Here is a 13,108-nt window from a genome sequence, read left to right as displayed (position 1 = left end):
AGGAACCGAGGAAGCTGCCTTCGAGTTCAGCCTTTGGCCGATCTCGCTCAGTACTGCCTACCCAGACTGGCAGCGGCTTCTCCAAGGCAGTAGGCAGGAGTCTCTTCCAGCCCTGTCTCGGAGATGCCGCCAGGGTGGGAACGTGGAGCCTTCTGCACGCAAGCAGGCCGGGGGTCTTCCACTGAGCTACGGCCCCACTCCCTATGGGGAATCTCTTCCAGTGCTCAGGCATGGGGTCTCCCATTCAAATGCAAACCAGGGTGGACCCTGCTTAGCCAAGGGGCTTGTGGCCACCACGGGGCCAGCTCTCCCTTCCCGTTCGAGGCCCTCACACCCAGCCCTGCTGCTCTGACCCCAATTCTTCCGTGGCTGCTTTGAAGGAAAGAAAAGTGTCGGGACCAGATAGACATTGTCAAGTGGCCTGGGGACCCGATTCATGGGGGGGGGGTGTGTGCGTGGGTGTGCCCGTATACCAAGGTCTGGGGAGGGGACCCAAAGTGTCCCAGTTTCGGATGGGGGGGGATGCTCACTGCTTTCACACGCACACCCCAAGCGAGAGAGGCTTCACTGCAATGCATAGATGGATGTTTTCTCCCCTCCGCCGCTTTGGCAGGCTGGAGCAGGGAGAGGAGGAGGAGGTGTGTGTGTGTGGGGGGGGGAAGAGACCAGGATTGCTTTCTTCCCCGGGGTTGCCTGGCAACCCAACGCCGGGGAAGCCGAATGCAGTGGAAGGTGCCAGATCTCGGCAGGCTCCCTCCTCCTCCTCCTTGTGGCTCCCCCACCACAAGCCACATGTGGACTGGGGTCCTTCCCGACGCAAAGCATTCCCAGCGGACTCTACTGCGTGCCATTCTGGCTGCAGCGGGAAACAGGGGGGGTCCAGACCGCAGGAGGGATGGGTGGGGGACCTATTTTGGAAGACTGGGTGACATTTTTTTAAATCCTATGCAGAAAACAAGCCCCCCAGGCCAAGCAGAGCTCCCGGCGGAGTGGCTTCCTTTTTCTGCTTGGGCATGTCTGATTTGCTTGGGCAAGCATCCCCCCATGTGACCCTAAAGGGCTACAGGTCCCTCCCACCTCATCCAAGCCCTCTGGGGGTCGGGACGGGGGAGGCAGGAAGGGGAGGATTACCTTGGAAAGGTCGACCAGGGTGTTGGCTTGATCACTCAGCTTCCTCTGCTCCATCTTCACACTCCTTAACCTGGGGGGAAGCAAACCACAGCGGGCTGGGATCAGACGTTCCCCTGACCCTCTCCCGGGGCTGGGTGGGCCTTTGGGGCTGGCCCCGAGCGGCCCACTGGATCCCCGGGAGGGCCAGCAACTTGGGGACATAGGAAGCTGCCTCATGCGGAGTCAGACCTGTGGGTCAATCCAGCCCAGGACTGTCTACACTGACTGGCAACTGGTAGGGATCGAACCTGGGACGGGGCCAGCCCTCCGATCCTCCCAGCAGAGTCTCGTCAGCTGCGGTCCTGTGATCCAGGCCTAAACCTCCCGCAGACGTCCACACAGAAGCAAAGAGAAGGGGAAAGGAGTGCCTGCCTGCTTACTGGTGAATGGCTTGGAGGAACTTCCTCTGGTGCTTCCGGACTTTGGCATGGTCGATCTTCTTGAGCAGCTTGGTGTGTTTGTAGATGAGCCACGTTTCCCGCAGGACGTTGGCGGCAGCATTCTTGATCTGCAAGCAGAGAGAGCCCACCGTGGGGTTAGCCAACACCTACCAGGCCAGGGGGTTGCTACTGACAAGAAGCTGTCGCCTACTGAGTCAGACCCTTGGCCCACCTAGGTCAGTATTGCTTACACTGACCGGCGGCAGCTCCCCAAGGCAGGAACAAATTGTCGCTGGGGTTTTTGGGAGTTGTAGTTCAGCAAGAGCTGGAGTACCACAAGTTGGGGACCCCTGATCTAGTCCATCAAAAAAAAAGTTATTTGTCAAGAAAGCTTACCCCCTGTACTGAAATCTAACAGGGCCATGAAAAATTATGGGTCCAGTTCATCAGGAAACATTATCCATCAGAAAAGTTTGCCCTTGTATTAAAATCTAGCAGACCAAAGGAAGAGTATGCGTTGAGTCCATCAGAAAACACTGCCCACCAGAACAGGTTACCCTGGTATTGGAATCTGACAGGGGACTGAAAAATTTCACCAGCACTGAAATCTGGAAGAGTAATGAAAAGTCATCTAGTCCCTCATAAAACTTTCCCACGGTGCTGAAATCTAACAGCTTAAGGGAAAATTAGGTTCTTGTCCGTCAGAAAACATTAGCGGGTAAATTAACCTGACAGGGTAAGTGAAAATAACAGGGCGCCGGCCTGGGGAAGGCCCCAGCCAAGGTCAAGGAGGTCTCTCTTTCTCTCCCGCCATCTGACCCCAAATCCTCCCACAGGCCTCTCTCTCTCTCTCTCTCTCCCCCTCGACTCATCCAGAAATGGACCGGCTTGTCAGAAAGTAGGGCAGGCGTGCTCAGATCGCCTCTCCCGTCTCTTTGCACCCTGTTCTTGGGAGATGCAGCCAAAGCTAAACTCCTCAAAACTCCCCCTTTGCAGCTTCCAGCAGGAGGAGCGAGAGACAGCTGGCTGCTTCAAAGCAGGGAAGACCAGCTCTGTCTATGAATCACGCTTGCTGCTCACGAGGGTTTCTTTGGAGCCTCGCTGGAAGGAAATGGAAAAATAGAGGTGGTGGGAAGAGACAAGCCAGGAGGGCCGCAGGTTTTCTGTGTGGGTGCCGGGCCAAGGCGGGTCTCGGCTCCGCTGAGCGAGTTTCCTCGGCCCCAAAGCAGAACCACACTTATGGGTTTTAACGAGGCATGCCCGGCTGTTCCGGGATGTGACATTCAAGGTGGCTGGCGCCTGCCAACGTTAGACATCAATAAAAAGCAATGCAACAACAGAAAACCAAGAAAGAACTGGAGAAGGTGCAGAAGAGGGCAACCCAGAGGGTCGGGGGCCTGGAGCACCTTCCTTATGAGGCGAGGCTACAGCATCTGGGGCTCTTTACCTTGGAAAAGAGGCGACTATGGGGAGAGATGGTAGAGGGGTATACAATTATGCAGGGAGTAGAGAGACTGGGCAGAGAAAAATCCCCCCACCGTCACCACACTAGAACCAGGGGTCACCCCATGAAATGGATTGCGGGGAAATTCAGGACTGACAGAACTTTTTCACACAGCGCACAGCTCATCTATGGAATTCTCCGCCACAGGATGATGGCCACTAGCTTGGATGGCTTTAAAAGCAGGGCTGTTCCTATGTATGTTCTTAAAACTTCCATAGCAGAGATGGCGTTTAATTCAAGAACAGTGGGCATAGTTCCTGAATGGATTAAGACCCTGCTAGAAAATTGGCCACCTTAAGTGGCGCAGCAGGGGAATGCCTGACTTACAAGCAGAAGGTTGCCAGTTCAAATCCCCGCTGGTATGCTTCCCAGACTATGGGAAACACCTGTATCGGGCAGCAGTGATATAGGAAGATGCTGAAAGGCATCATCTCATACTGCGCGGGAGATGGCCATGGGAAACCCTTCCTGTCCAACTTGACAGCACACTTTCCTTTACTTTAGAAAATAGAATGATTGTCGATCTAGTGCCGGATGATGGACCTCTCAGGTCGGATGGTACTCAACATGCTATGACCAGCAGCCAGGTGGGTGGACTCGATGACGACAGCAATGAATGCACCACTGAGAGACCTGAAAGGCCAAGTTGAAGACAGATCATCCTGGAGAAGCTAAGACTTGACGGCACTTAATCAATCAATCAGAAAAAAAGAGGGCAGAACACAAGGACAGGTGTGGTTTGCCTGATCTCACAGGGCAGGGAGTTCCACAGGCTAAGTGTCACTATAGGGGGAAAGACCCCTAAGGTTCACACCACCACTTGCTGTTCCTTTTCGCAGGATACACACACCGCCCAAATCCTGGGCGGGTGTATGTCGAAAGAAAAACCAGCAGTTTTACTGCAGCTTGCTCCAAAGCAAGTGCTAAAGGGGGTGTGTGCGCTGCATTTTTTCGTTGCGCTTTGTCCATGAGCCAGCTGGGATGGTTGTTACCATCTGCAGGGGATGAATACTCTGCTCATCATGATTTTTGACGAGGCCTATGAATACGACGGATATATCTATATACCACTTTCCTACAAAAGTTCCCAAAGTGGTTTACATACATAAATGAATGAATGAATGAATGAAAGAAAGGATGAAATGGCTACCTGTCCCCAAAGGACTCACAATCTAAAAAAAAGAAACATAAGATAGACATGGGGGCCTGGCTCATGGGCTACGCTGGGGAAGTTAAACAACTGAATTAGTTTATTAATTCGCGAGCAAGGAGGCGGCCAAGATGGGGTTTACCCGGGACAAGTTTCTGATGTCTTGGTGCTGCTCCCACCCCCACCCGCCAACTTTAGAGGCATTCAGAAGAGATTCTCATGACCTTCACATGGAGATAAGTGCCAGAAAGCTTGTCATAAACAGAGCCTTGGGGTAAACAGCTCCCGGCGAGTTCATTTGCTCCAGTGCTCTGCTGACGGACATGTCCCACGCCCCGCTCCAGAAAATACACCTTCAATGCATCTTTATTCACAATTTGGCAGTTGTCCTAGAAGAGAACCTAAGACAGCCGCCTCCCCCACTCCCCACGGCACCCCACAGCTCAGGGATTTCACAATGCTTGCCCTGGGGAAGGGAGGGAGAGAGAGAGATTGATTCTGTCTTTCCACTCATCTAAGAATGGGTGGTGGGGGGGGAGAAGAAGGCTTTTGTAAGCAAGCGAGGAAAATTACCAGGAGTGACTGAAGAGAAAGCAATTTAGATAATGAACCTGGAGAGGGGAGAGAGGGTCTGGGGAGGCAAGGCGGAAACAGAACAAGAAATAAGCCAGCCAAAAAAAAAACCAGGTACAAATCTCGCCTGCTCCATTCAGGTTCATCCAACATCCTGGCAGAACAGTCAGCTCTGGCCACCTGCAGTGGATCTGTCCGGTTGCCAAGAGCTATCAGCTATCAGAAACGCGGTTCGTGGAATCGCAAGGCGATTTGCAAGCGGAGAGCCTGTGGTTTCCTTTTAAACTGGCATGAGCTCAGCCAGGAACGAGCAAGAACCCTATCTGCGACACGAGCACAGCAGCAGCAAAGGGACCCGGGAAGAAGTCCCAGAAAAGTGACCCACAACCAGAAAACAAAGTCTCTTAGCCAAACTGGCCCCATAATATAAGGTCTGGTCCCCCACACTTGCCCTCCCTGTAAAGTTCCTGCAGTTAAATGTTTTGGTGGGTGGAGAGAAGAGATACAGGGCTAGTTGGACTTCTTGGTCTGACCCAGCAGGGCTCTGATGTGAATGGCCAAGAGAGTTCGGCGTGGAGCCTCCATCTGCAGGGGCAGCCCACCTGTGCTCCGAAGACAGATGCTGGGGCCTAACAACAGAAGGGAACTGCTGCCTTCATGCCCTGCTTGTGAGCTTCCCGGAAGGATAAGGTTGGTGGAGGGAACTAGATGGACCTTGGGTGCAATATATACATAAGAACATCGGAAGCTGCCTAATGAGTCAGACCCTTGGTCTATCTAACTCAAGATTGCCTACATGGATTGTCAGCAGCTTCTCCAAGGTTTCCGGCTCCGGGGTCTTTCCCAGCCCTACCTGCAGATGCTGCCAGGGAGTGAACCTGGGGCTTTTTGCATGCCAGACAGGGGCACTCCGACAGCGCCATGGCCCATTCCTATCACAGGGGCTCTTGGGCGGGGGGATTCTCCCATCATGCTTCAGGCCTCCCTCAACTCAGCATATACTCCTTGGCACTCTTGGAGACAACACCGATCCACAGGATGTCCTGGGCGGGGGGTGGGGAAGAGAGCCCCTTTCTGCGAGGAAGGATCCACCACCACCCCCTCTCCTGGGCTGCTTACCCGCTTGGTGAGTTGGGTGTCCATCATGAAGTTGTGGACGTGCTTCTCCGCTTTGGTGAGCTCCAGTTTCCTGGCCACGACGGCCACCACCAAGGCAGTGCAGCCGGCCCCCTGGCAAGGGGAGAGAGGAGAGTCAGGCCACTGAATTGCCGGGGAATCCAACTCCAGAATAAAAGAGCACCTCTGTTTACAGAACATGTTTATCCTCCACCTTCCTACTTGCGCTGGCCACTCGGGAGGGTGTCTTGCAATATCATCTCCCTCCCTCCCCTGCCCTACACCCAACAACTAGCAAAATAACAGATAAGCTGCTAACACCGCCCCCCCCGCAAACACCACCAAGAGTTACATTTGCAGCACAGATCTTAAAGCACAACAGATCAATTTATTGAATTCGTTCTCAGCCCCGATCAATACGAAACTCTATTAAAAATACAGAGGCCCCAATTGCAGAGTCCAATAATAAAACGTCGAGAGTTCTGATTTAAAATAAGCACAGAAAGGGAGCAGTTAAATAACTCACTGCTGCAAAAACACTCTCTTACCAACTAATATGGGACATGCATGCAGTACTCTGAATGCACAGCTTTGATCAACCAGACATCAAAATCTGCAATAGTCTTTGGTCATTTCTTTCCTAATGAGAGAGGCTTTTGTTGCAAATAAAGCTATTATTGTATGAGTTTTCTCTTTGTGATAATAATTGTTCTCTCTTGAGCAACATAACACTTTGTTTTCTTTTAAAATGAGTTGGACCCAAAGCTGCTCTTCTGTAGTGGAAGGCATCTTCGGCTCCCAGAAGAGCAACTTGACACCTTGCATGAGAATGCAGGGCTGGAAACTTCAAACTAACCCCAAAGAGGAACTCAGGAAGCTGCCTTATGCTGAGTCAGACCCTTGCTCCATCTAGCTCAGTGTTGCCTACACAGACTGGCAGCGTCTCCAAGGTTTCCGGCAGGAGCCTCTCCCAGCCCTACCTGGAGATGCTGCCAGGCGTTGAACCTGGGAATCTCTGCCGGCAATCAGCTGCGCTAACACTGAGCTTTAAGGGGAAGTTCTTACAGCAGAAAGCGCTCACATGTCATCACCCATCCAAAGGCAAACCATGGCAGACCCCGCTTAGCAATTCATGCTTGCTATTGCACAACCCGCTCTCCTCTCCAAAGTCACAAGAAAATCTCAACTGTAACTACAGAGCTGACCCGTTGGGCACCGCAAATGTGTTTTTGGCCAGGGTGGGGCACAAGCAAGCTGGCCCTCAGCCCACAGTCCTTTGGAGCCAACCCAACTTTTCTAAACAGAAAATAAACAGAAAATAATTAAGAAGAATTAATTAAAATTATTAATTAATTCTGAATGATTTTTAATTAAAACAATTTTAAAACAAAATAAACGTCTCCTAAACATGAAGCGGACATTCTCATGCCCGGCAAGTCAAATGCTCCATTCCTGCTGCCCATAAATTGAGTGGCTCTTGATAGGAGCCTCTGTCCATGGTGCTGAAGCACAGACTCTGCAAGTTGGCTATAACCTCTCCACTGTGAAATCGTTGAAGAAATAGCCTTGGATACAGGCTTTACTAACGGAAGGAAGAAAAAGCTAAACAAGTGTTGTAGTGATGGGGGGGGAGTGTTATTAACAAGCCAGAACAGTAGAAACAAGCAAAAATTAAAAAAATAATAATTCAACACCAGCAGGCTTGAAGGAAATAGCGATAGCTCCCCCACTGCCTGGATTTTGAGACAGACTGCTTCTGGACCTGGAGGTTCGATTCCTACCTGTCACAGACTGCAGCTAGACTGCCTTGGCACACTGACTTTAGAACAACAGGGCGAATAACACATTTTCCAAGTGAGCACCTGTGTTCTTGGAAAATCACTGCCATCCATTACACAAACCACGCACCTTGTGAAGGAGAGACACGCGGCGCTCGCTGTGCTATGGGCGCCGATCCACAGAGCTGTGGCCATTTGGGGCACCCCTATGTATGTTTTAGGGAGGCGAGCTGGCCTCGTGGTAGCGAGGATGAAGTGCCCCCTTTGCTAAGCAGGACTCACCATGGTTTGTATTTGGATGGGAGAGCACTGCTCAGTGGCCGAGCCTCTGCTTGGCATGCAGAAGGCCCCAGGTTCAATCCCAGGCTGGCAGCATCTCCAGGTAGGGCTGGCAGAGGCTCCTGCCTGAAACCTAGGAGAGCTGCTGCCAGTCAGGGGCAGACAATATTGAGCTAGAGGAACCAAGGGCTTGACTCAGGACTCAGTATAAAGCCGCTTCCTATGTTCCTAGGCCTGCCATTTGACCCGGCGACATTTTGCCGACGGCATCACAGCAATCGCCACAAAAAGCCTCAAGTGATTTCATAAGCAACCAGCAAAAAAGAGATAGAGGAGAGAGAGAGAGAGAGAGTATGTGTCTTGCTCTGTCCTCTTCCCCTGAATGTCAACAGCTGGCCTGTCTCTTTATCCAAGCAATTACATTGCCATCAGGACCCGCTGGAGCTGGGAGAAGACCCATCTGCAAGAAGGCGAGCCTGCAAGGGGAACCTTTCCCTCGACAGGCAACATGGACATGAATCTGCTGCTGAGCTAAGTTCTGGGTGTGTAATGGAGAGACGGAGAGAGCAAGTATGTGTGCGCATGAGCAAACTGTGTGGCAAGAGAGGTAGGGGTGTGTGTGTGTGTGTGTGTGTGTGTGTGTGTGTGTGAAAAACACAGGTCTATTTTTCTCTCTCCAGCCCACACCCTGGAGATTAGAGACTCCGGCAAGCTAATCTCAGCACTACAGATTCTTTAATTAACAGCCTGAAATGTGGAGCATCCCCCAAAGGCCGGGCCGCGTATTAGAGCCCCTCTGCACACCCACACCCGGCAAAACCCCCTCCTGGACTCGCAGCATGCAGAAAAGATTTCAGCTCTCTCTTTTGATTCTTACAAGACAACGCCAGGCAGAGAGAGAGAGAGAGAGAGAGAGAGAGAGAGACTAAACCCCGAGGGTGCAGGCATGTGGAAGCCAGCCGTTTTCTAAAGATCCTGCCCTTGGGGGGAAATAAAAACACGGCAGCTCTTCGGCGAAGGCTCTGAGGGAAACCAGGATCTCCGAGAGGGAAGGCTCAGAGCCATTGGGCTTCCGGGCAGCTGGCCGAGGCGGCAGGGCTGGGGGAGGGCTGCCTGGACGGTGACCAAGTCAGACCTCGGGCCCATCGAGCGGAGGACTGTCTGCTCTGGCTGGCAGCAGCTGGCCAAGGACTCAGGCATGGGGGCGGCTTCCCCTGCCTTCCTTCTTCTAAGCCTCGAGGGCCTTAGAGGTTAGCATCAAGCCTGCACATGGACCGGTGAAGCGGGGTGGTGGTTCTTAACCTTTCTGCACCTATGGACCCCCTCCCACTGCCAGATCCTCAAGAGTTGGCCCGCAGAGGCCCACCACATGTATACCATCCCCATAAGGCTCCAGTGAAAAAGAAAAGAAGAGGAACTGATGATGTCGTTCAATTCAAGACGGATAGGAATGAACGCATCAAACCCCTTGCTAAAAAATCCATATTATACCGTGGCAGAACTTGCAGGCTGCTGTGAGAACCCTACAGAGGCCTGGAACAAGATGTCGATGGCAGTATTGCCTTCACGGTTCATCCATGTTTATATATCCCATTGCCCACGGAGCACCTGGGCCTCGCTAAGAACCCCGCATGGAGTGGGGCTTTAGCTCCGTGGAAGAGGACCTACTCTGTATGCTGAAAATCCCAGATTCACTCCCTGGCAGCATCTCCGAGTAGGCCTGGGAGGGACTCCTGCCTGAAAGCCAGCAGAGCAGCTGCCAGTCAGTGTAGACAATGCTGAGCCAGATGGACCAAGGGTCGGACTCAGTAGAAGGCAGCTTCCTGTGTTCTTTTGGGGTGGGTGGGGGGCTATTCAGCAGTGGAGTATCTGCTTTGCAGGCAGAAGGTCTCAGGTTCAAGCCCCGGTATCTCCAGGTGGGGCTGGGAAAGTCATCTGCCGTTCGCCAGGGGAAACCGCTGCCAGTCAGTGTAGACAACGCTGGGCTAGATGGACCAAGGGCCTGACTCAGCAGGCAGCAGCTTCCCACGGCCTGCGCTAGATTAACACTGAAGTGGTCTGCTTTATGCAGCGAGCCCCAGTGAGACATCTGGCTGTGAAACTCTGCCTCAGTGGAAGACCCCAAACAGACCGGGAGGCACCCCTCCCCGTTCAGCTGCTGAGCGGACCCATCAGGCTGGAGAGGCCAAGGGAGACGGGGATGCAGCCCCCAGTCGCTGGCTCCGGCCTGCCGCCCGCTGGCCGCTTCCAAGCAGGGATGAGAGACGGAGCAGCTGCTCCCCTCCCTCCTGCCGCCCCTGGGGATCCGGGCGCGTCAGAGCCACCAACCGGCCCGGCTCTCGCTTGCCAAGAGCTGCCATTTGGCATGTGGGGTCTGGAGCTTGGCAGCTGCTCTCGGCCACCCGTGCCAAGGCACTTAGCCTACCTGGAAATGATCTCCGCGGGGACGGGACGGTCGGGGGCTTGGGCAGCGCGTTTTCCCCAGGGCCCGAGGGAGGGTGCAGATTGTGTGTGCTCGTGTGTCTGTGTCAAGAATATCGGCACTTCTCTCGAAAGAACTAATTCTGTGCCGAGGACAGCCAAATTACCCGGCTGGCATGCAGGATGCAAATTAAGCCAATCTGCATATTTGTTTGCAATTTATTCGGCTTCCACTAGCCACGGGATGAGGCGGCAGCATGGTGCTTAGGAAGGGGCCCTGGCTCCTTGGCATGCGGACGCTTCCAAGTCCCCCGCCTGGCAGCATCTCCAAGATAGGGCTGGGAGGAACTCCTGCCTGCAACCTTGGAGAAGCCGCTGCCAGTCCGTGCAGACAATCCTGAGCTGGGCGGACCCATGGCCGGACTCCCCACTGCCCCAGGGGTCATAGGCACTCGCCTACCCTCCGTCTCTGGCTTCTGAACTGGCAGTCACTTGTGCTGACCCACCCCCTTCCCCACCCCATCTTTGGACGGCAACGGCTTGTCTGCAAACTGGCCTGGCCATTTTCCGGGACACCGACTGGGGCACCCGACGCATCATTCCGCGCTCGCGGGGTACGACTGCCGGATTGCGGAGTGGACCCAGGGATCAATCACGCCTGCAGAGACGAGGCGGGAGGGGAAGCCGAGCTCAACGCCGCCGGCTCAGAGGAATCGAGCACAGCTGTCGAGGAAACCCTGCTAGACCTGAGTACGAGTGACCTTTCCCCACCATCCACCCAGAAAATGAGTCTTTTAGCACCTGAGGATTCCTCGCGGCGGCGGCTGTCAGCTCTCAGAGCCGCAGAGATACAAATGGCATCTGCGGCTGAGTGAGATCCTGCCACTCCAGGGTGGAGAGGGAGGGAGGGAAGCAATCCAATTCCTCTCCAGATCATCAGAACTCTGCTTCGGAATTAAAGCTATGGGACTCTCCACACACCAGGAGCGTCCCCAGACGGTAGGCTTCACTGCAAGTTCAAATTTGTCACCCCCCCACCAAAAAAAAACCCCACCCCGACACAAAAAGTTGATTTTTATACCCTGGACATAAATTGGGCTAAGCTCAAACATGCAGTGAAAAACCCCAAATTGTGTGTGGAGTGCTCCCCAATATCTTGCCCGGACTTTGGTGCAAATGCAAAGGCTAAAAGCCCCATCTGGAAATGCTCCAGGTTTTTCAGTGCACCCTGAAAAAAGGAATATTGGGCATGCATTTTTAAAATCCTGATAGCTGTTGCCAGTCTAGGCCAGACAACCCTGAACTAGATGGACCAGAGGTCTGACTCCACAGGAAGCAGCCGCAGATGCTCCAGAGCAAAATCAGCCTGACTGAACCCTGGCAAGCTCAAGAAGCCTGTCTGTTGACCGGAAAAGCTTACGGATGGTTTGCAGAATCCGCCCAAGTTATGCACTGGGAGGTCACACGGGTATTGCTTGGGGTCACGGATTTAATGCGGTCTCCAGCTGCCTGCAGATGGGTCCCAAGGACAGGGTGCCAGAAGCACTCATGAATCCGTCAGACACTCCCCGGCTCTTGGACGGATGGGTCTCCCAGAAAGAGGCAGACGGACAGAAGGGAAGCACTGAAACAGCCCAGGCGTTTCCAGAGGAAGCACTCGGCACTTTTGGTGGCGAGGAATTAAAAGGGACGTTGCAAAAAAGGAAAGCAAGAAAAAAAAGAAACCACAGCCACAGATTCCCGAGAACCAATCTCCATGGAGTCGATCGGTAATAGTGTTTTTAACACCACACTGGCACCATCTGAGGCGGGCGGGAAAGAGGCTTTCTTTTGAGGTGAGGAAGGGAAAAGGCCAACTTTCAGCTTTCTCCTGATGACTTTCCCTCCTCCTGAACACTGAAATATTATAGGAGAATCTAGTGGTCGGTCGGTCGGTTGGGTGTGTGTGTGTGTGTGTGTGTGTGTGTGTGTGTGTGTGTGTGTGTGAGAGAGAGAGAGAGAGGGGGGGGGGACCTTGCACAGCTGCTGCCAGTCAGTGTTGACAATACTGGACATGCTGGACAAAAAAGTCAGGCTCTGCACACAGAAACTCCTTGAGAATGGCCAGAGTTCAGTATTTTGCACATGTTTTGCACACAGCAAGCACCAGGTTAAAACCTCTCAGGTCTCATGAATGCCAGTTAGCTGCCTTCTGCCGAGTCTGACCATTGGTCCATCTAGCATAGTATTGTCGAAATCAGGGGCGCAGAACTTCAGCCGTCCAGCTGTTGCTGTCAGACTACAACCCCCATCATCCCCAGCCACAGTGGCCAAGAGTCAGGGATGATGGGAGCTGTAGGCCAACAACAGCTGGAAGGCCAAAGTTGCGTCATCCCGGTTCTACACTGACTGGTAGCAGCTCTTGAAGGCTTCTGGCAGAAGTCTCTCCCAGCCTTTCATGGGGATGCTGCCAGACCCCACCACATGCAAAGCAGATGTTCTGCCACTGAGTGACGGCTCCATCTCCTAAGGGGAAGTTCTTACAGTGCTGACAGAGGTAGGCACCCATCCAAATACAAACCAGGGCAGGCCCTGCTTAGCAAAGAGGACCCTTCACGCTCGCCGCCACAAGACCAGCTCGCCTCCCCATTCGGGAGGTTTTACTCAGCTGCCTTTCTGGCTCCCGAAATCACAGCAGACGTCACATCAAAACGTCCCTTTGCAGCATGAGGGCTAGAAACTTGGTGCTTTCAACAGA

The 13,108-nt window shown here is 53.3% G+C and overlaps 1 protein-coding gene across 5 annotated transcripts in view; it reads right to left on the bottom strand.

The window, feature by feature from the left end:
* KCNN3 (potassium calcium-activated channel subfamily N member 3) overlaps nucleotides 1-13,108 on the bottom strand; it is a 67,733-nt gene that overhangs the window by 10,264 nt on the left and 44,361 nt on the right. For all 5 annotated transcript variants that reach the window (XR_008312164.1, XM_053277569.1, XM_053277570.1 and 2 more), the window contains 3 exons: nucleotides 5,897-6,007; nucleotides 1,551-1,678; nucleotides 1,132-1,201 (listed from right to left, as the gene is read on the bottom strand). Coding sequence is in view for 4 of the 5 variants with exons in the window: in XM_053277569.1 (XP_053133544.1) it covers nucleotides 1,132-1,201; nucleotides 1,551-1,678; nucleotides 5,897-6,007 (309 nt within the window). In the remaining variant the exon portion in view is untranslated. The remainder of the gene's footprint in view (nucleotides 1-1,131; nucleotides 1,202-1,550; nucleotides 1,679-5,896; nucleotides 6,008-13,108) is intronic.

This window comes from Hemicordylus capensis, chromosome 14, assembly GCF_027244095.1.
Source record: "Hemicordylus capensis ecotype Gifberg chromosome 14, rHemCap1.1.pri, whole genome shotgun sequence".
Classification (NCBI taxonomy): domain Eukaryota; kingdom Metazoa; phylum Chordata; class Lepidosauria; order Squamata; family Cordylidae; genus Hemicordylus; species Hemicordylus capensis.
This window is presented reverse-complemented; position numbering and strand designations above follow the sequence as displayed.